This window comes from Mizuhopecten yessoensis, unplaced genomic scaffold (genome assembly GCF_002113885.1).
Source record: "Mizuhopecten yessoensis strain PY_sf001 unplaced genomic scaffold, ASM211388v2 scaffold10829, whole genome shotgun sequence".
NCBI lineage: Eukaryota > Metazoa > Mollusca > Bivalvia > Pectinida > Pectinidae > Mizuhopecten > Mizuhopecten yessoensis.
In genome coordinates, this window is record NW_018408742.1 from 1,685,769 (window position 1) to 1,709,696 (window position 23,928).

The 23,928-nt window shown below is 36.7% G+C and overlaps 2 protein-coding genes across 2 annotated transcripts; one reads left to right on the plus strand and one right to left on the minus strand.

The window, feature by feature from the left end:
• Window positions 1-53: 53 nt before the first annotated feature.
• On the plus strand, window positions 54-14,053 carry LOC110462758 (synaptotagmin-B-like). The gene is made up of 6 exons (XM_021516904.1): window positions 54-480; window positions 6,377-6,605; window positions 7,718-7,878; window positions 10,827-11,327; window positions 11,600-11,717; window positions 11,969-14,053. Exons 2-6 carry the CDS (start codon window positions 6,410-6,412, stop codon window positions 12,274-12,276), a joined length of 1,284 nt encoding a protein of 427 aa, XP_021372579.1. The 5' UTR covers window positions 54-480; window positions 6,377-6,409; the 3' UTR covers window positions 12,277-14,053.
• A 2,091-nt stretch (window positions 14,054-16,144) lies between these two features.
• LOC110462778 (toll-like receptor Tollo) lies at window positions 16,145-21,226 on the minus strand. Its single transcript, XM_021516940.1, has one exon. It carries the CDS (start codon window positions 21,104-21,106, stop codon window positions 19,328-19,330), a length of 1,779 nt encoding a protein of 592 aa, XP_021372615.1. The 5' UTR covers window positions 21,107-21,226; the 3' UTR covers window positions 16,145-19,327.
• Between the last annotated feature and the right edge of the window lie 2,702 nt (window positions 21,227-23,928).

The window sequence follows — 23,928 nt, forward strand, 5'->3', positions numbered from 1 at the left end:
GGTCACCTGAGTCATACAAGAATCGATATAGCGCAGAACCGGGACGTCAACCGTCTCTCATAGCCTGATCAGCACTCCAGCTGAGAGAACAAGCTCGACCCACACATACCGCGGGCAATTTTAGACCAATTAGCCGACGTTACAGTACTGTATATGGTTAAATGTCATAGTTGAGTTTATCAATGTATCTACACTTGTTTTGTAAGTCCTTCAACAATACTCCACTGAATCCGTTACATGGGTAGAATTTATCTGGATATATTTATATCAGGAGGTGGAACAAGTTTTAAAAGTTTGCTGCTTCCTTATTCGACAAGTTTTGCATAAATGGCGAGTGGATCAAAGGGTAACTATTGTCAAGAGAAACGTCGCATATTATGTCGCCAACAGGAGCCCTTCCAAAATGAATACTTGCTGCGAATATCAAGTGTGAGCTGCTGAACTCAAATGTAACGTCGTTCTACTAAGATTCTTTTGCAGGTTTGTATTCAAAATTATGTTATTGTTTCTTATGGATTGTATTACTTTTCCCAGCTTGTTTACAAATGTCATTAACATTTATATTTGCTGTGTGCAAGATATTTTGGATTATGATTCAATGTGAAAATTCTGGTCGGAGGATAAAAGAAATACCGATTTAAAAGCAATACATTGCCATCAAAATACATATTCCTTGTATAGGCGTGTATCATTGTTAACAAATCTATAATTTTGACTGGATCAAAATATTTTTCTGTGACAGTAAGCTTTGAGATATGTTTTTGTGATCGTATTTTAATTTTCGATAGAAACAAGATATTTAATTGAATCTACACTTTATTACTTAAGGGTTCAAATCCAGCTGAATGGAATATTTAATTATGCATCTATTTCTGTTGGACCATTGTTAGAGGTTAAGGGAAGATAATAATCACGATCTTACTGGATAAATCGATCTAGGTCTATTAGAACACGTTGTCAAAGTTTTGTTATTATCGTTCCGTTGACACTATTGCGGTTCCAAGTTTGAGGACATGACAGATTAGCAGAATATGCTTATTTTTCGATTATTGGTTTTATCGATTTACGGTTTGACACGATTTCGTTGACATTTTGGTATTCTGTTGTTATTGGTTTTTACAATGCGAAGTCTAAACGGCTTATTTTCAAAATATTAAACTTGAATGAATACGAGTTATTGTTTTAGTTTAAATTTTTAATAAAAACAATATTTAAACGATGAACTGCCTAGCGCGCTTTATTAGATTTGCTTTTGTCCAGTTATAATTCATTTTGCCTATGCAGGTCAACTGAAAGCAGTTCAATACTTATATTTAACATTTTTGGAATCTGTTCATCTCATAAAAAATCAATTTAACTAATTTTTATTTAGCATTTTGTTCAAATTATATATGTATCGTGCATATATAACATCCATCGCCAAGGGAGGGTCAGTGGTATCCAATGTAACAATTATGACGCTCAAAATAATGACGAAATTAACAATTGGTCAATGGCATTCATAGCCTATATGAATGCCAACTGAATTGGGTCGGGTTATATCGCGGCAAAACCATACGATGGTAACGATATTGTCGAGGTACGTGTCATTGTGTCTAGATTCCTGTAGCGTATTAATGTCATCCATCCCGATAATATTCCCAGCTTTGATGTTGAGAACTTTGCTGGTAGAATATCTAAAATTATCTAAATAATCTTTAGGGTGTTATGAAAAATTGTACTATCGACAAGAATACACCATCCTAATCTACAACGATTGCAAATATGCTCAGTTATACAAATCAATGTTTGGTGTAGTTCCCACTAATTGGCTGCCTTATATTGTTAATGTCGGTTCCGTGCGCCAAATCATTGTTTGGTGTAGTTCTCACTAATTGGCTGCCTTATATTGTTAATGTCGGCTTCATGCGCCAAATTATTGTTTGGTGTAGTTCCCACTAATTGTCTGCCTTATATTGTTAATGTTGGCTTCGTGCGCCAAATTATTGTTTGGTGTAGTTCCCACTAATTGACTGCCTTATATTGCTAATGTCGGCTTCGTGCGCCACATCATTGTTTGGTGTAGTTTCCACTAATTGGCTGCCTTACATTGTTAATGTCGGCTCCGTGTGCCAAATCATTGTTTGGTGTAGCTCCCACTAATTGGCTGCCTTATATTGGTAATGTCGGCGTCGTGCGCAAAATCAATGTTTGGTGTAGTTCCCCCTAATTGGCTAACTTATATTGGTAATGTCGGCGTCGTGCGCAAAATCAATGTTTGGTGTAGTTACCACTAATTGGCTGCCTTATATTGCTAATGTTGGCTTCGTGCGCCAAATTATTGTTTGGTTTAGTTCCCACTAATTGTCTTCCTTATATTGTTAATGTCGGATTCATGCGCCAAATCATTATTTGGTGTAGTTTTCACTAATTGTCTGCCTTATACTGTTAATGTTGGCTTCGTGCGCCAAATTATTGTTTGGTTTAGTTCCCACTAATTGTCTGTCTTATATTGTTAATGTCGGCGACGTGCGCCAAATCAATGTTTGGTGTAGTTACCACTAATTGGCTGCCTTACATTGTTAATGTCGGCTCCGTGCGCCAAATAATTGTTTGTAGTAGTTCCTACTTATTGGCTGCCTTATATTGTTAATGCTGGCTTCGTGCGCCAAATTATTGTTTGGTTTAGTTCCCACTAATTGACTGCCTTATAGTGCTAATGTCGGCTTCTTGCGCCAAATCATTGTTTGTAGTAGTTCCCGCTTATTGGCTGCCTTATATTGTGAATGTCGGCTCCGTGCGCCAAATCATTGTTCGGTGTAGTTCCCACTAATTCGCTACCTTATATTGTTAATGTCGTCGTCGTGCGCCAAATCAATGTTTGGTGTAGTTCCCCCTAATTGGCTAACTTATATTGGTAATGTCGGCGTCGTGCGCAAAATCAATGTTTGGTGTAGTTCCCACTAATTGTCTTCCTTATATTGTTAATGTCGGCGACGTGCGCCAAATCAATGTTTGGTGTAGTTCCCACTAATTGGCTACCTTATATTGTTAACGTCGGCGTCGTGCGCCAAATCAATGCTTGGTGTAGTTCCCACTAATTCGCTACCTTATATTGTCAATGTCGGCGTCGTGCGCCAAATTATTGTTTGGTTTAGTTCCCACTAATTGACTGCCTTATATTGCTAATGACGGCTTCGTGCGCCAAATCATTGTTAGGTGTAGTTCCCACTAATTGACTGCCTTATATTGCTAATGCCGGCTTCGTGCGCCAAATCATTGTTTGTAGTAGTTCCCGCTTATTGGCTGCCTTATATTGTTAATGCTGGCTTCGTGCGCCAAATTATTGTTTGGTTTAGTTCCCACTAATTGACTGCCTTATATTGTTAATGGTGTAGTTCCCACTAATTAACTGCCTTATATTGTTAATGTCGTCGTCGTGCGCCAAATCAATGTTTGGGGTAGTTCCCACTAATTGGCTGCTTTATATTGTTAATGTTGGCTGCATGCGCCAAATCATTGTTTGTAGTAGTTCCCGCTTATTGGCTGCCTTATATTGTTGATGTCGGCTCCGTGCGCCACATCATTGTTAGGTGTAGTTCCCACTAATTGGCTGCCTTATATTGTTAATGTCGGCTCCGTGCGCCACATCATTGTTAGGTGTAGTTCCCACTAATTGGCTGCCTTATATTGTTAATGTTGGCTTGGTGCGCCACATCATTGTTTGGTGTAGTTCCCACTAATTCGCTACCTTATATTGTTAATGTCGGCGTCGTGCGCCAAATCAATGTTTGGTGTAGTTCCAACTAATTGGCTGCCTTATATTGTTAATGTTGGCTTCGTGCGCCAAATCATTGTTTGGTGTAGTTCCCACTAATTGGCTACCTTATATTGTTAATGTCGGCGTCGTGCGCCAAATCATTGTTAGGTGTAGTTCCCACTAATTGGCTGCCTTATATTATTAATGTTGGCTTGGTGCGCCACATCATTGTTAGGTGTAGTTCCCACTAATTGGCTGCCTTATATTGTTAATGTTGGCTTCGTGCGCCAAATCATTGTTTGGTGTAGTTCCCACTAATTGGCTACCTTATATTGTTAATGTCGGCTCCGTGCGCCAAATCATTGTATAATGTTATTATATGGTGTAGTTCCCACTAATTGACTGCCTTATATTGTTAATGTCGGCTCCGTGCGCCAAATCATTCCACCATAAAAGTACTACAATAATTGTACGGCATTGTATTTCTGTATTAACAAATAAACACTTCCTCTCTGGGATAGGTAATGTGAATATAGTGATATCATTTTTTTTCCGATAGGAATTTATTTAAATCTCACCAATATATATTCAGGTTATTTGTACATTTCTAAATGGTAGCAAGCACCTATCACTAGACTGTAATTTAACTGTCGGTCTGTTACACCATAATAGGTCAGTGCCCATCATTACCAGTCGTGACCACCCCGGGCGTTAACCGGACGGTAATTACTATAATGGAACCGACTGGTTCCATACACAAGTTCATTGCACCCTTAGGTAGGATTGTAGCTATTATATCAGTTATGATATATCTAGTTAATGTTTCTGACAGCTGTACAGATCTTACCACGTCAGTTCGAAAGTAAACGTGCTTCTAGTCGTTGAATTTAAAAATCGTCAAAGCTTCAAATGTCAAAGTGTTTATCTAAATATATTTAAATTATAGCGGCTACATTCCTTCTGAATCAACTGACTTTAAGTGAATACTATTTGGTTGTAGACTGCTACATGGGTAGTCTATATAAACTGTTTTAGATAAAATATATTATAGAAGCATTAATTTGTTACCTTAGGTCTTAACGACCTAACTACAACGTAGGATCATGCATGATCACCTGTTCAAAATAAATAAAAGGTAGGTGTGTCATTTTTGGACTAAACGATAGAAAATACCTGCAGGTTAACGACAGATGCTCAACAACACACTGAAGTAAAGACTTTAAGCTTTTATAAAGGGAAACTATAAAGTTCCGTAGTGTTTTATATATTGCAACTCAGCGGATCTTGTTTAATTAGTTCATTGTTCCTATATCAAAAGACAAAGAAAGAAAGCCGCACAAGTCTCATCATATCATCCTGCATTAGCATACAGTAGACAACTATCCTCAAACCTTCAGTTGATGATTATAGCAATTACGCTGACTGATTGACTTGATAGGCAACCAACGGAAACTTTTTTGACAAGCAAAACATGTTTAAATTTAAAACATTATTTAATCAAACGAACTGAAGTTTTGTGCGGAATCAAAAATATTCGGACCAGCCAGCCAGCCAGCCAGCCAGCAAGCCAACACCACTGATGTGTTTGTTCGGCGTAATACACAAGTGAATACGTACATGTATATGATAACGTACGTTGAATAAACGGCATAAATAGCATTATGCAAATTATGAGAGTTAATTCTGCTATAAAAAGCAAAGAAAACCTATGACGTGAACATGTTACAGTTATGGAAAGTTGACACAACCACCCCATTTAACAACATACTTGGATAAACTAAATTTCAATGTTGGCTAGTCCAAAACATTTTTTTTAATGTTCCTATCATCATACTTTTATGTCGATATGCAGATTTATTAGTGCTTCTTATTAAGAGTTTAGTGATAAATCCATAACATAGGACCACATGACCACTAGGGTGATCGTCACTCCCGCAGTAGTTGTACGAAGTACCATTTCCCCTACAGTGGCGATTATTGATACTCGGTGTATATTACATTTCACACCGAGTGACAGCTGTTCGTATACATTTTTCCATGTTGCAGGATATTTACATATTTTCCCTTAGATCTATGGCACATATCATATTTCAAACGTCATATTGATATTTCAACAGGAATGCATGTTGTTTTATCTAATTATATACAGATTTACAAGTGATCCAAAATGCTCTCTCCTCCGTTTGATAGGGTGCTTACCTTATTGTGTGAAACGTTTACGTTTTTTGGGATAGAACTTGGGAGGGGCTACTTCATAATGTACAGGGCTTCTTTGGTACTGAAAAAACAACAAACCGCTTCATATCATTTGTATACGGTCCCAGAGTAAAGAACAAGAGGTGAACTACAGTGATTCTATTATAAATAACCTCTCAGATTGTTCCCTGTAAAGTTTTACAGCAAAGCACTAAGCCCACTAAATAATGCCAGTCAGTGCTTTGTTATTCTGAAAAATGATATAGCCCTCCATAACATTTTCTTATCAATGAATGTTTCGTTCAATAGTTGGAATCATTCACACCGTTATTGTTGTATCCGCCCAATTATAAGAAAAAGAAACCTAACAAAATTGAAACCGATACGATTTACTGAAAATTTGCATTAGACTATATATGGTTTCTTCTTGTTATCTCTCAGATTCCATGGGAGCAACACCCGAGTGTGAACAAGATGATCTTCGCCACTATAGCGGACGGCCAGATACATGATTCAGAAATACTACGGCTAGATGTCTGGGATAAACTCGCCATTCTAGCCGCCGTTGGACTCTTCTTTGTCTTCGTCATACTGTGCATGGTCTGTGTGTTGTCTCCGTTCTGCTTTCTATACAGGATATGTCCCTTTCAGTACGACAGACAACCACAAGGTTAGTATATAATACTGTTTGTCCATTTTCGAACATATTCATATAGAGGTTCCCCACTAGTGATGGTTGGTTATCATGTCTATCTAACTCGAGTTAGTTAATTTTCAAAACGTATAAAGGCACGAGGTTTACCGAGTGACGTGACGTCATAAGTAAAAAATTGACCAATGAAATCACCTCCAGATTGTTACCCACTAGTGGGTAATCAAAACTGTTTACCAACTCATAGCACGTTTAACCAATGAATCGGGAGTGTCGACACCTATAGTGGTTGTGGGAGAAAATCATTTTACCAACAGCCATAAACAATAAGAATGTATTTTTTGTGTTACGATTTTACCTTTAGTTTTTCTATTGACTATTTTTCGATGAATATGTTATCGTAGATAAATTAGGTGTTTGCGAATGACTCTCGATAACTCTTTCTCTTACGATATCTTTTTAACCAGCTAATTCTGATTGTTTCTATATGTGATCTTAGATAATTGAGTTAAGAACACCATCACTACATCTGAGGTAATTATTGTTTTTCTTTTGACAATAGATAAAATGCAAAAGTAATAAACATTGCATTTTTTTCTTTTTTCAAATATTGTGATTGTATTGGTCGACTGAGAGCCGGAATATTTCCCGTTATCTCATTGCGTTGTTGGTAGACACTAGCACAAGGACCCAAATTCTTGAATCTTGAATCCGTTTTAGCCTTACCAATGCGCAACTTCTCGATCATTTCTTTACTCTTTAGAGTAATCATTACCAACGCATCTTAGTTTATTTCGTTCCTTATTGTTGATCATGGCACTTTTCTTCCCCCCTTTAACAACCTTTTACCTTGATGGCCAGTTTTCTCGTTGAGTAGTGGCATGTTTCATAATATACACACTTAACAGATTATTTCATTTGAAAATAACCTGAACTCCTGCAAATTTTAAATCATGAATTAAAAGGTATGATGCACCTGCCCTAGTTTCATGAGTTGTTTAGATAATCAAGATTTCCAACTCTTCAGTCCATAACATCACCGATGAGTCCTAGAAGGACGAAACAGCTGTAAGATTCAGTATAATTTATTCCTGGCATGTTGTATTTATTACAAATCGTCTGTTTTGTAGTATCTCCCTACCCAATGCCTGGTTACGGGGCAACCGAATATGACGTCACCAAGGAAAAGTCAGTGAAGGGGAAGAGACAGGGCCGTCTGGTATCCATCAAGGAGGACTACTCATCGGAATGGTCAGATTCCAGCGGCCCTACAATCATCGAGCTGAAAAAGGTTTAAAAACATTAATTCCATCATTCATGGGTTATTTCATTATACACGCAGATAAAAGTAAGAGACAAGATGTACCGAAATAAATTGTTGTCAAAGACAACGTAAGCTTAAAACAATCCTTATTCATTTCTTAATTCCAAGGTAGTCTTACTTGTGGTCGTCTAGTAGGTATCAACCACTTCGTTTCTTTAAGAGCTATATGGTCTTGCTGTATGGATGAGAGTGGTTGACCTTGCTGTATGGATGAGAGCGGTTGACCTTGCTGTATGGATGAGAGTGGTTGACCTGCTCTATGGATGAGAGTGGTTGACCTTCCTGTATGGATGAGAGAGGTTGACCTTGCTGTATGGATGAGAGTGGTTAACCTTGCTGTATGGATGAGAGTGGTTGACCTGCTCTATGGATGAGAGAGGTTGATCTTGCTGTATGGATGAGAGTGGTTGACCTTGATGTATGGATGAGAGTGGATGATCTTGCTGTATTGATGAGAGCGGTTGACCTTGCTGTATGGGTGAGAGTGGTTGATCTTGCTGTACGGGTGAGAGTGGTTGACCTTGCTGTATAGATTAGAGTGGTTGACCTTGCTGTATGGATGACAGTGGTTAACCTTGCTGTGTGGATAGAGTGGTTAACCTTGCTGTATGGATGAGAGGGGTTGACCTTGATGTATGGATGAGAGTGGTTGATCTTGCTGTATGGATGAGAGTGGTTGACCTTGCTGTATGGATGAGAGTGGTTGATCTTGCTGTATGGATGAGAGTGGTTGACCTTGCTGAATGGATGAGAGTGGTTGACCTTGCTGTATAGATGAGAGTGGTTGACTTTGCTGTATAGATGAGATTGGTTTACCTTGCTGTATGGATGAGAGTGGTTGGCCTTGCTGTATAGATGAGAGTGGTTGACTTTGCTGTATGGATGAGATTGGTTGACCTTGCTGTATGGATGAGAGTGGTTGATCTTGCTGTATGGATGAGAGTGGTTAACCTTGCTGTATGGATGAGAGCGGTTTAACCTTGCTGTATGGATGAGATTTGTTGAACTTGCTGTATGGATGAGAGTGGTTGACTTTGCTGTATGGATGAGAGCGGTTTAGCCTTGCTGTATGGATGAGATTTGTTGAACTTGCTGTATGGATGAGAGTGGTTGACCTTGCTGTATGGGTGAGAGTGGTTGACCTTGCTGTATAGATGAGAGTGGTTGACTTTGCTGTATGGATGAGATTGGTTGAACTTGCTGTATGGATGAGAGTGGTTGAGCTTGATGTATGGATGAGAGTGGTTGATCTTGCTGTATGGATGAGAGTGGTTAACCTTGCTGTATGGATGAGAGTGGTTGACCTGCTGTATGGATGAGAGTGGTTGACCTTGCTGTTTGGATGAGAGTGGTTAACCTTGCTGTATGGATGAGAGTGGTTGACCTGGCTGTATGGATGAGAGTGGTTGACCTTGCTGTATGGATGAGAGTAGTTGACCTTGCTGTATGGATGAAAGTGGTTGACTTTGCTGTATGGATGAGATTGGTTGACCTTGCTGTATGGATGAGAGTGGTTGACTTTGTTGTATGGATGGGAGTGGTTGACCATGCTGTATGAATGAGAGTGGTTGAATTTGCTGTATGGATGAGAGTGGTTGACCTTGCTGTATGGGTGAGAGTCGTTGACTTTGCTGTATAGATGAGAGTGGTTGACCTTGCTGTATGCATGAGAGTGGTTGACCTTAATGTATGGTTGAGAGCGGTTGACCTTGCTGTATGGGGGAGAGTGGTTGACTTTGCTGTATAGATGAGAGTGGTCAACCTTGCTGTATGGATGAGAGTGGTTGTCCTGCTCTATGGATGAGAGTGGTTGACCTTGCTGCATGGATGAGAGTGGTTGACCTTAATGTATGGATGAGAGTGGTTGACCTTGCTGTATGGATGAGAGTGGTTGACCTTAATGTATGGATGAGAGCGGTTGACCTTGCTGTATGGGTGAGAGTGGTTGACTTTGCTGTATAGATGAGAGTGGTTAACCTTGCTGTATGGATGAGAGTGGTTGACCTTGATGTATGGATGAGAGAGGTTGATCTTGCTGTATGGATGAGAGGGGTTGACCTTGCTGTATGGATGAGAGTGGTTAACCTTGCTGTATGGATGAGAGCGGTTGACCTTGCTGTATGGTTGAGAGTGGTTGACTTTGCTGTATAGATGAGAGGGGTTAACCTTGCTGTATGGATGAGAGAGGTTGATCTTGCTGTAAGGATGAGAGTGGTTGACCTTGATGTATGGATGAGAGGGGTTGATCTTGCTGTATGGATGAGAGCGGTTGCCCTTGCTGTATGGGTGAGAGTGGTTGACTTTGCTGTATAGATGAGAGTGGTTGACCTTGCTGTATGGGTGAGAGTGGTTGACTTTGCTGTATGGATGAGAGGGGTTGACCTTGCTGTATGGATGAGAGTGGTTGACCTGCTCTATTGATGAGAGTGGTTGACCTTGCTGTATGGATGAGAGTGGTTGACCTTGATGTATGGATGAGAGTGGTTGATCTTGCTGTATGGATGAGAGCGGTTGACCTTGCTGTATGGGTGAGAGTGGTTGATCTTGCTGTATGGATGAGAGTGGTTGACCTTGCTGTATGGATGAGAGTGATCGAACTATGACTCAATTTATTATTGTTATGATCGTTATTGTTCAGTAACGCAACCAAGAGTCTATCAGAATCAGAATAATACTGCAGGTTAATGTTCGTTTTCAACACAACTACAGTTAATAAAATATTGAACTGAAAGTTAAGAACAATTGTAAACAAAGAGCATACGTGTGTCTTAAATTTAAAAATAATATGATCGTTTATTTTTATACATTCTCTGAACCAGTATATTGTTGTTTTTTTTACTGTATATAATGTTTATTATAATACCAATGCACATCAAATTTCGCCATTATTAATCGGAATACCTGTATACTTGCAGACGAGTCTCCGCGGTCCCCCGTCCTTCCCAGACGACTCGTCGTTTACAGATGAGGCCCACGCCATACTGAAGTCAGCAGATATAGAGTTCTCTCTAAAATACAATAAACTCGAAGGGAAACTGTCGTTGAAAATTTTACAGATTAAGAACTTATCTTTGCAAGATGTCAATTCTGTAATATCCCCGTATGTGCGGGCCAGGTTTTACAGAGCACCTAAACAACTGTTCAGTTTCGGCAAAGAATATGTGATAAATAACCTAGATAAAGAGGTTCAAACTAAAATGCAAAAGGCCAGTGAAAATCCTGTTTTTAACGAGAGCTTCCAGCTGGATGTGGACCAGAGAGATTTGTCTCTGTATACTCTGCGGCTACACCTCTGTGACTTCGACAGGTTCACCAGACACATCCTCCTCGGAGAGGTTACCGTCATCATCCGGAAATTAGAATTACCAGACGCAACGGAAGTGACGTACACAGAGAAGATGGAACAACCTGCAGAGGTAAAAATAAAGCTGTGATGGAGATGAGACTTCGATCAACTTTAGATTTATGGAAGCTTCATGTCAAAATGTATATTTTATTAGCAGAAAAATGTATCATTGGTATGTGTTTCCATCTAAAAATCACTAATTGCTGTAAATTCTTTTCGTTAGCAGTTGTCAGGTTTCTATTCAGGTCAGATCGCATTATGTAGTGTTAATATAGGAATTACCTTCATTTACTCCGGAGACATAGATAATTTATGATGTACGTATATTTTATATTCACTCAGGAGGACCTCGGAGAGATATGCCTTGGTATGAACTACCTTCCTACAGCCGAAAAGTTGTACCTGACAGTGGTCCGCGTCCATGGTCTCAAAGCTATGAACAGAACAACCAACACAACAGGTACATGTACTAAACAACACAGTAGGACGGTGCATAGACTTCATTTGCAACCAACGAAATATTTTCAACCTCTTGCATTTTCGCTTTATGTTATGAAACCACACCATTTGGCCCTTCATGACTTCGTGTGCTGATGGTTTCTGTATCATACTGCTAGTTTGTTTAAACGTGCTTTCTTGTTGGAATTGATTTCGTTGGGGGTTTTTTCATATTAAATCGAAAATAAAACTGATATCATTATGCTGTTTCAGATGCCTATGTGAAAGTTGTACTGATGCATGAAGGAAGACAACTGAAAAAAGTGAAAACTGTGATAAAGATATCGGACTTAAACCCAGATTTCGACGAAACATTCGCATTTGACGTACCAAGTCAGGAGCTAAACAACGTTTACTTTTGTGCCGCTGTGATACATGCAAATAAAGATCAGAGGCAACACAGACTCATAGGCCGAATGTATTTGGGTCCGAGTTTCGGTACAGATGCACATTCGCACTGGGTTGAAATGACACAGAATCAACGGAAACAGGTCACGTGCTGGCACAAACTGCATTGTTGATGTCTCTATATACTAGACCTTCTTTTCCTGGAAAAAAAGTCACAAAGCCCTTAGACAAGAACAAATCACCATGGAATAGAGCGTCATCAAATGAAGACATATCGACAGTAATTTATAAATGAAGAACAATGGATTACCTTGCCTATGATAAAATTAATTTATATTTTCAATACCTGGAAGCTGTCTTGTGCAGCAAGTGGACATTTGTCGTAAAAATCAGATCTGCTGTCGTTTAAGTCATACAAAACACATCACACCATCAATGTATAATGGTCCGCTATTTATAACCGTGGTAACCTTAAGGAAATTCGTTAACTCAAGGTTTTAATCTGGAACAAAGTACTGAAGCGAAGAAAATTAGTTCAATCAAGAGTTCCCTAAATTTCGATAATAAGCAAAAGGCCTCAAAGTATAATCAATTCTGATTAAGAGTCTTATAGATATTGAGCTTGATAACCTAATCAATTTTCTATTCGACATAAGGCCTGCTAGTCTTAACAATTGTAAACCAGACAATAGGCATCATAGTTTGATCGTTTGCCAAATAAACAATAGGCTTGCTTGTCCTATCAGTTGTCTTTTAGACAATAGGATTACTATCTAACAACTAGTCTGATCAATTTACGAACTATAAGGTTTCGAGTGTATCTATAACTTTGCTAAAAAAATAATTTAACGTATTTATATAAACAGTCATTTAAAAGTAAGCTCGTAGCCAAATATATCTCGAAAATAAGCCGTTTTTGAAAAACACACGTTCTTGAAAATATGCCTTTTGTTTCCATGTATGAACCACATTCCGTTATTTATTCTTGAACCATTTGATTAAAAAATGGTAATTAAAAAACCTGTAAAGCATAAATTCCATTCGAAAAAGAAAGAACTTGAAAAAAAACCAATTGATGATCTACTATATAAATGACTTCGAAAATGAAACAACCCTAAAAATAAGCCGGCTTCGAAAATAAGCCTTTGATTACTTACTGAAAACAAAAATAAGTCGCGGCCTATTATTGTGATTTTAAGATATATGGTTACAACATACATATTTTGAAAGTAAACATACTTTTAAATATTGTTATTTTAAACGGACATGTACGTTTCTATCATAAAAGAAATGTTATTGACATAACCTAATGTAATATTTTAGAGTTATTTATTTGAAATATGTTTTGGTAAAGCAATATTTATTTTGTGTATAGTTTGCATTAAATAAGGACTGCTGTTTTACGGATAGCATAGCAAATTTTATTTAATGGATTTCCTGGATCATTTTATTGGCAACCATTGTACAGGAGGGATGAATTATCTTTGTGTAGCAGTTCTAGTATTGTTAGTATTGATTAGTTAATAATAAGGTGAAATAATCATGTTTGAATGAGAATATTACAATATTAGTTTTAAAAATCATAGCATTAGCGGATTATCTATTCATGAGTACATATACAATGTATTGTAATATAGTATTATGTATACATATAGCTTTAGCGGATGTTTTTTACACATACTCTTCTGTTATGTTTATTTAAATGTATATATACAGTATACTTGTTACATAAAGGAAAGAAGTTAAGTTTAAATATGAACAAATTTTCGACATTGTAATTGTTACCTTTAATTAAGACCGAGCATTCCAGCACTTTACGAATGTTCAGTTGATATATAACATTCAAGTTGAATAAACTTGATTGTTTTCTTTTTAGATTTGCTGTTATTGAGACTGAAAAGGGTTCTTCATGAAATTGTTGAAAACGAAACAAAGCTCGAGGGGTTCGGTTTAAAGAATTTTCTACACGTCATTGAAATCTTTAAGATCATTTGATACAACGTCAATGTTTTTGTTTCAGTTTTTTATTATTTCCACATATCCCCTAAATCAAATAATACTGAATAGCTATTAATTCTATGTCGCCATGTATGAAATATCCTGCTGATGGACCGGTAACACCTGACAAATATAATAAACCATCAATACCACGTAAGACCCCTTATTTGTTTTATTAGAATGGTAGACCCATCTTTTAATTTTCGTCGGCGACTTGTTCAAAAAGATACATTGACAGTGACACACAAAACCCCCCCAGAGAAAACGAAGTCTCAACAAAACTGTAATTCGAATAAAACAATCGATTAAACAAAGGGAAAATATGTAGAAGTATTAATATGAAGACTTTTTTAAGGATAAAATAGATTAAGACCAGGGGTTTCGGAATGGTAAGCGTCTTCTTCTTTATAAACATCCTCCATGTTTTGGGTAAAATCGTAGTAATGTTATGTCCTTATAGCAATAACCAGAGAAGTGACAATAAACCAGCAGGGCACCGTTATGATCATAATTAAAATCATCGATCCTCTTAACGCAACATAATTCTTCCTGATCCTGATGGTGACCATGAAAATCGTTCATAATCTTCATCTTCCTGCACTTCTTGTTACCTTGGGTTGAAAGACTGGCCGTCAGCAGACAATACCGATCACAGTCATTGTAATATTTAGATAAAGCTCTGTAATGCCGAATCATCTGCGACACGTAAACACCGAAGTTTGGGAAAGAAAAATACAAGACGTAACTATCTAAATGGTGTAGTGTAAACCAATGGTAATGGATCGTAAAATGTGAAGTATAATATAGTATACGTAAAGATATTATATTTCGTATTATAACTAAAGGAGGAAAACATGAATTCCATGTCTTTTACCTCAGATGTGCTGCCAACGTTTTCAATAGAACCCATTTCATTGTCTAAGATGGTAAATCAACATCAGGGAATAACACACTTACAAACAATCGGCTTATTAGGTATGAGCAGTTGATACGTAACAACTGAACTGCAAGGTTTCCCCTAATTCGTCTTGTTCTATCTTTTCTATCTTATACATATACAACATGCTACTGGGGTAAATAGTGATCATTGTTTGTTGTGAATAAATATTATTGCAAAAAATGTGTCCGACTCATTTTAATAATATTTAATATATTTGAGTGTGCTCACGTTCATTGAATTTCTCCTCCAAACCGTCGCCAGTACTCATGGTACATAACTTTTGCTTTCTTTCAAGACACAACAACAATGTTACCCTTGCCCTTTAGCAATACGTACAGTGAGCATGTTGCATGAGACACATTTCATGTCATGTTACCTTTTCTTTATAAATGATGACATTTCAGCCTCTCGTGCGTTTCGAGTTTCCAAATAAAAGTATATTTGCTCATCCAGGGTCGAAGTATAAAAAATATATAAACATTTTAGCCAAACTAGCTAAAATTTGACTGCGACATTTCTTTTACTTATCTTCAATGGTGAGGACTTGTTCACTCCGTCTTAGATCTAAAATCTATATGACGGAAATCACCATGACAGAATCTACATGTGGTTTAACAAACGCTTACCATTGGTCAGTACATAGCTTTTCACTTCTATTTCAGTGACCCCTAGGAAAATGTTGTAGTCAGCTGCACATTTTCTTCCATTGTTGCGTATATAATTAAACCACAGCGTCGTTACAAAAGAAGAGATGAAGGAAATATCAGCTAAACATAATTTGAACTTATAAATAGCAACCTAAACTGCGTTCATTTGCAATTCTTGAAACAGCGTTTAAAAGTCACAGAATGAGCTGAAGAAGATTAAAGACGAAAGAGGTAAATTATAGAGGGGTAGACGAACAGCAGAATAGGTGTTTATATGTATTTCCGTAATATTGAATACAGCACACTTAGTTGATTTGAGCCCACTGTAGGCATTGGAAACCAAACTTTTATTTTTCCCTATGCACTCTCGCGATAGTGCCCCGTGGGATAGTCAGGCTACTGAGTCAGAATACTTATCAGTGGAGATCATTGTTGTATGATATCAGCTGTTGCATTGTTGTCCTATCATCAGTGGACATTTTCGACTATTGACCTCAGCTGTTGCCATGGCAAAATACAGCAAATAGACAAACTCACATTCGATAGTTCTCAATAGTTTAATTAATGATGATCAATGCAAAGAAAACTCCATCATGAAAGGCATCCATACATTTAAACAAGACTTTCTCTTACAAATTACAAGTTTCATGAATCAAGTGCTCAGTGGATAATACGTTTTGAATTAAGACAGTGTAGTGTCATTATGCCCTTTACTGCAGGTAGACAACCTACGTACGGACACCATGCATTGACACGTTCTCTTTTCAGCCCATCTACACAACTATTGTATACAGGGCCACACGATTGAAAACATACAGGATAGATCTTAAAAGCAAACAAAAGCAGAAGTAAGGTAGAACAGTTTATGAAGGATATCCATGACCACCTTAAGTGACGTAATAGACATTCCTAACGTCGTGACAAGGATGTGTTGACTGGGGCATTGTTCAACATTCTCTGTATTGTTGTCACAGGCTGATGCACGCGGTGTTATTTCTGTCATATATCTAAGTGTTAACTAAGATAAAATGTTACACTACTAGTTACGCTGGTAAATTTCCTCTAATATCACTGTGCAGTACATGTCCTTTATAAACAAGATGTGACCAACGCTACTCATCACAAAACATTTTCAGCAGTTTCTTGTCCCATTCTGCATGTCCCTTGTGATTACTGTAGAATCAATTATTTTCGTGGGATTAAAATTTCGTGGTTTTCATATACTAGCCTGTTTCAAAGACGTTATCTTTCGCTGATTTCTGATTTTCCCCTAACTATATCATACCAAATTAATGTTTTCGAGGGGATTTTATTTCGTGGTTTCTTATTATCCACGAAATAAACGAAATTTAATGTCCCACGAAAAATTATGATTTTACAGTATATGGCGATATGTTTCGATTAAATTCTTTACTTGTGAGGAGTAACGTGACGAAACAGCGACATTTGAAAAGAACTGAAATGCTTCAATCCGTTATATGACCGTAAGAGGCGACTAACATGCGACCCTTGCAGATGGATATTTCTATTTTCGCTTTCGGACAACTTCGATCTCTCACCTTTCAATTCACTCGCAGCTACTTCTTTGCGTTTCGTAGGTTTGTTCCAGTATGGTTAGCCAGTGGTAAGAATAATGTGACCGGGTCGAGAATCATGTCACTTTAGCTAAGGTTAAGGTCAAGTCTGCCACTGCACATGTTATAATAGCGAAGAAGAGTTCCACTCAAAGTTCTATCAACCTAGAGTAGTCTTCCTTTTATAAAGAAGATGAAGCACAAAAAGGATTTTTTTCCGGCTTAGGATTATTCCCTTGAACACTACTTATTAATCGTGTAGCAATGTTTCAAAACCGACTGGTCCCTTTGTCAGGTTATGACTGAGTAAGCGATTTGACAAAGGGACCAGTCTGTCTTGAAACGTTGCAACATGTTTAATAGTACTTGTTTGTGTACAAAGTTAAACTTTGATTTACATGTTTCCAAACTGATGAATCCTATTGAAAATAGTTACAATTGTAACAATAAAGTTAAACCTGTTGGTACTTTTTATTTCAAGTTATTTCAGTGCTATGAAAATACATCATAACATTATTTACACTAAGACATTCCATTGGTAGGTCACTTTACCATAACAACAGAGTGACGTCATCATCTGATTACACCGTTTTATATTAGTTTAGCTGTAGCCATGGTGTATAGTGTGAAGGATAACAGTTTTATCATGTTGAGATAATATCCAATAACACTGGCAAAAAAAGAAATTAACATAAATACGTATCACACTAACTATGAGTAACAGCTTAGTGTAATAAAACCAATCATTATAATAGTAACTGTGAGTAACAGCTAAGTGTAATAAAACTAATCATTATGACAGTAACTGTGAGTAACAGCTCAGTGTAATAAAACCAATCAATATAACAGTAACTGTGAGTAACAGCTAAGTGTAATAATACCAATCATTATAACAGTAATTGTGTGTAACAGCTAAGTGTTATAAAACCAATCATTGTAACAGCAACTGTGAGTAACAGCTAAGTGTAATAAAACTAATCATTATGACAGTAACTGTGAGTAACAGCTAAGTGTAATAAATCCAATCATTATAACAGTAACTGTGAGTAACAGATCAGTGTTATAAAACCACTCATTATAACAGTAACTGTGAGTAACAGATAAGTGTAATAAAACAATCATTATAACAGTAACTATGAGTAACAGCTCAGTGTAATAAAACCAATCATTATAATAGTAACTGTGAGTAACAGCTAAGTGTAATAATACCAATCATTATAACAGTAATTGTGTGTAACAGCTAAGTGTTATAAAACCAATCGTTATAACAGTAACTGTGAGTAACAGCTCAGTGTAATAAAACCACTCATTATAACAGTAACTGTGAGTAACAGCAAAGTGTAATAAAACAATCATTATAACAGTAACTGTGAGTAACAGCTAATTGTAATAAAACCAATCATTATAACAGTAACTGTGAGTAGCAGCTAAGTGTAATAAAATCAATCATTATAACAGTAACTGTGAGTAACAGTTCAGTGTAGTAAAACCAATCATTATAACAGTAACTGTGAGTAACAGCTCAGTGTAATAAAACCAATCATTGTAACAGTAACAGTTCTTCGTATTCACTGCATTTAGAGCTACATAATATACATACAAAATTCAATGCGGCAGATTATATCATTTTTATTTAACTTCTGCTTTCATTTCGTATTCTCCAGAAGTAACGGAACGCCAAAGCTATATTAACGTGTCCATATTCTTCATTATATATGCAACTGGTTTTTCTCCGAATTTTTTCCTCGTTTAAAAGAAAATGCATGGAATTCCTGGAAATCGTAGCATACGAAATATTGATGTAGGCAGAGTTAAGGCAAACAGGTGCGAGATAGATAAAGTATGGGAAACTCTTAACAATCAATTAGGCGTTTGTTTAATCAGAGTTTTCAGTGCGATTAAAATAGTTTTGAACCGGTTTATACTGCCTTGATTCCTAGCGAAGAGCGTTTGGATGCAGCCTTTCAACTAGAGTATACAGATGTCTGTTTGTACTAGCGGAGATAGGCTGGTTGATGCCTTAGCTTTAGAGGACATAGACTAATCCTGAGGTTGATTTGAACTGTCATATTTCTGGAGAATTATTATAAGAATGGCCCATATCCTTATTTGACACATCATTTCTAAGGAAACTCACCAACTTTTCCCAAAACATGTACTCCGTCGCTCGGAGGTAGGTATGAGTTTGAAGAAACAGTTCAATGTCCGGAGGCAGGGGTGTAAGGCATTTGTTAAGATCGTCCAAAAGTATGACCACCAGATGGCGTTTATTGTCTACCAGACCTTTGCAGTTTGCCGCTCGAAACTCCATCAAACACCACTGGCTTGCGAGGAAGTGTTCGGACAATACGACCACTGTGCGACGGCTCGTCTTAACAGCCTCGAAAATATTATCAGTAATTGGAACTCCCGGTTCAAAATGACGATTGTGAAGACACAAACTAAGAAGATAAGGCGGTCCTTCCAAACGACCGCACATTATCTTTACCAACGATTCGTCCTTACAGCTATATGAAATAAAAGCATCGTACTTGATCTTATCACATCTGATAGATTTTGATTTTTTCTGTTTCTGCTGAAGTCTCTTATATCGAAAAGACACAATCCATCTGCGATAGAAAAGACATATAAAAATTGCCGAGATACAGCATATTACACTTGCTACCGGTATAATTATAACAGCGTTAGTGTTACCATAACTATCCGAAGGATGACATTTCCTGTCAAGTGGTATATCTCCTAATAAACGCCCTTTATATTTCAATGGGGTCCTACAGCTCTCAGTCTTCAATGAGTGGTATTGTGTTACAACAGGATCTGACGAGTACTTCAAAAACTGTAAAAAGTGATACTGGTCACATCGACATGAAAACGGATTGTCATACAACATTATCACACCTGGGTACATTGACTTCAGTGTCGTCAGAACTGTAGAGTTGATTACACGGATCTGATTGTGACTCATATTGATACTGAAATGCTCTCTTGTGCCATGGAATGATCCAAAATAAATGTTTGACAGGCTGTTATGGGAGAGGTCGACTAACCGTAGATCTGGGAAGTCCTTTGAGTAATTGCCTTTGACAAGTTTTTCTGGTATTCTATCCAAATGCAGACGTGAAAAATTTAATATACGAAGGGACGGGAATGATCCTTTCTGAAGAAATTTGCTTGTAAATTTGAACTTATTTTTTGTTGAGCAGGATTTTTCGTAATAGGTTAAATGTTTGTAGTTCCATATGGGTATATTTTCATAGTGTCTAATCCTGACGTTTTTGTTGGTGTGGCACTTCACTCGAATCACTAGTACTGACACGTTTCGTTCCACATAACGTTCAAGGGAGGGAGGGATGTAGCAGGGATACTTAGAGTTGACTTTGTCACTAAGATTAGTGTACAGAATATCAAGTTCGCGGCATGTTATAACATGTATCGAGTCTATCACCTCCATCGTCTTCAATGTGAATGGAACGAGTTCAAGCTTACTGGACAGATCATATTTATAAAAATTACCTATTTTACACGAGTTGATATATAAAGCGAACAATCCACGAGCTTTCACTGGTTGACGTAGAATAACAGTTCCATTAATCCCACACTTGATATAAACCTGCATTTGTTTCACCATGTGTTTCTCCGCCCAGGACTGAACCACCGTAAAGTTCCATTGAGTATTGTCTGGAATAGAACAGTTGAGGTCTACTCGTGAGTCGTGAAGATGTCGGACGCTGGTACACTGGTATGGCGATAACGTCTTCCTTTTTTCATTATATTCTGTGCTGTTGACATATATAACTGTATGTAGTGTTAATACCGTATATAAACAGATCATATATAGACACATGGTGACCGTTCAGGATTTATACTTTAACTGAGAATAACGACAAAGTGATAATACGTATTAAGTGTGTCCCGCATTCCGAACCCACGCTACCAGACACCACCCCTTTAGTGATGATGTCAGTTTATGTATACGGATGCACACCTACACGTGTATTGTGTATGGTCACTCGTGCATGGACAAACTATAAAGCATCGAGTTACAAAATACATATTAAACAATGTTTTTAATCAGGACATAACGCGGGCGTACTTCCTAGAGCCGACACCAGGATATAACCATACTATGCATTCAACAGAATCATTTTAAAATGATTTGATTAAAAAATCCATAACGGTTATATGTCTGTTTAAATTAATTGAAATGACGTAACTTCACTCGGAGAAAGATTATTTTAAGTAAACGCCATTGTCATGTGATCTTAAATGTTTGAAAAATGTAAAACAATTAACAGACACGTAAACAGAAAAACAAGGCAAGAAAGCGTTAATCGTTTAGAAATTCAGTCAGCCATATTGAGAGTTAAACATGCTTATCCCTTTCACCACTGTAGACCGTAATGGACTCATCCAGATCAATGTATGGTAGCGTCTACTGAAGTTACCTAGGGGTGAAAGGGTTAAGTAAATGATGTTGATATGTGGTAGACGTTACACTGATTCCCTGTGTTGTGTGGCAGTAAAAAGACCTCTTGAGTTCAGATCCGGCGGAAATTGAACTAATTTGTATATGAAATCGATTCTGTTAGTTTGACAAAATGAGAAAATATCGGCATTTGCTATATCATTAGATGGATCTTGTTTCATAGAGAACCCAGTAATTGACCTAATACTCGCAAAAATAGTGGAATGGTGCTTTGTAGTGATTATAATAATGAGGTGACTAAACACTTAACGCTTCCACCTAAACTGGAATGAGGTACAGTTACGAACGAAAATATTTATTACAAATCAGACCAGCACACAGGTACATGCATGCATGCTCAATTTTGCATTTTCTATTCGTTATTTATTAATCAGATTTTTAGAAATACTATTCAAGTCAGCCAAATAGAATGTTGAAAACATTAAAACCTTGATTAAGCATTTGATTCCGTTTCTCTTTCTCCAATTACTATTTCTTTAAAATCTGCGTCTTCCGATGTTATATAAATAGGATATAGTCCAAGGGAGATAACTTCTTCATTTCAAATCAGCGTTCATGGCATTTTTATATAAGTATCATTACTATTTTCATCGGAATTTGAAAAAATGAAAAATGTATCTAACAGCGTTCATGAAGCTTTCTGAATTATCGGGATAGCATTATTATCGATTCTGGTTAACTTATCTTGGTAATCTAATCAGAAAGCAACATAACCATATTAATAGTTTGTCTTTTTTCCGGAAGCAACATGTTTAGAATAAAACATAACCGTAACGCATCACAGTTTGTTTAAAAGTTTATTACAAAGTAATACTAGTAATACGTCAACTATTCTCACTACAAAATGTATTAACAACAATGAAAAACGATAACAATCGCAGAAAATATAATATATTATATTATTAATAGTGAGAGAAAAAATTATATAAAAGATACACAACATTGTTTTTTTAATCACAATATTTTCCTTCTTTAATTATACAAAACTGTTACCAAAATTACCGACCTGAAATGTATGTTTCAATTAGGAAGATTTATACGATTTATAAGATTACTGCGACCAAAATGTTCAAGTTGTAAATGTATAAATAAATATTGCTGTTAAGCTTCATTCCTTTCATATTTTAAACGAATAGAGTATACCAATTCACTGAATGCCTTTAAACAAATCCTAGTTTAAGAAGTAAATAAAATAAGCATGCTACGGTGTCAAACACAAGGTAGAAATAAGTAAAAAAAAAAAAAAAAAAAAAACCCAAAAGGANATCCAAAAATAAAACTTAATAAAAGTATCTTCATATCAAAATTAAATTAGAATTAAATCTAGGTTTGCCTGCAGGGTAAAGGATTGTTATTTTAAAATGCTGTTTCCTCAATCTTAAAATCACATGGCGGTCACCTTGGTCTTAGACACATTTAACATTCAGAAAGTATTTGAAAATAAGAGAAATTTATTTTGATATGAACTTTATCTATTTTACAACAAGAATTAAGCAAATGTTTCCAAAATATATTAATCACTTTTGTTAGACCGGATTGAAGCGCGCGGGGGTTTTAATGTTGGAGTAGCCGGAGAAAACCCATACATATCATCTTACATAACCAAAAATTTCATAGCAATATTTTACTGTACAAATCCCAGGAACAATCGAACTGAGATTTTTACTGACACCATCTAATGAGATACGTATTGGTATTCTTCAACCCATATTAGGAAATGAGTATAACGCGTGCATGTTTAATGAGTCTACGGACACTTCTTTAATTCTGAATTAAGGAGTCATTCCAAACAATCTTCTGCCTAGTCATATTGAATTTTGAGCAAATTAGATGTTTACCTTTTATTGTCTGTCGTCAGTTATTCCAACAATCACTATTTGGATTCACCATCTTCTTTAAATACTTGCATGCAGAAGAACAAATCACATCTATGTTCAAATCCACATTTCTAACAAAGCGGAAAGATAATTTTCTATTGACATACAAAATATAAAAATATATACAACATTGAAATGAAATAAACTTGCAGATAAGATATATAGATATACAAAACAAACTGAGATACGGGGAACAGAATCATATACAAACAATATTTCATTCGTAAATTCATATTTATTGACAAAATCAAACTTCATTATGAGGTAGTGAATCACCTTGTGCATTTATGTTCTTCGAATGTA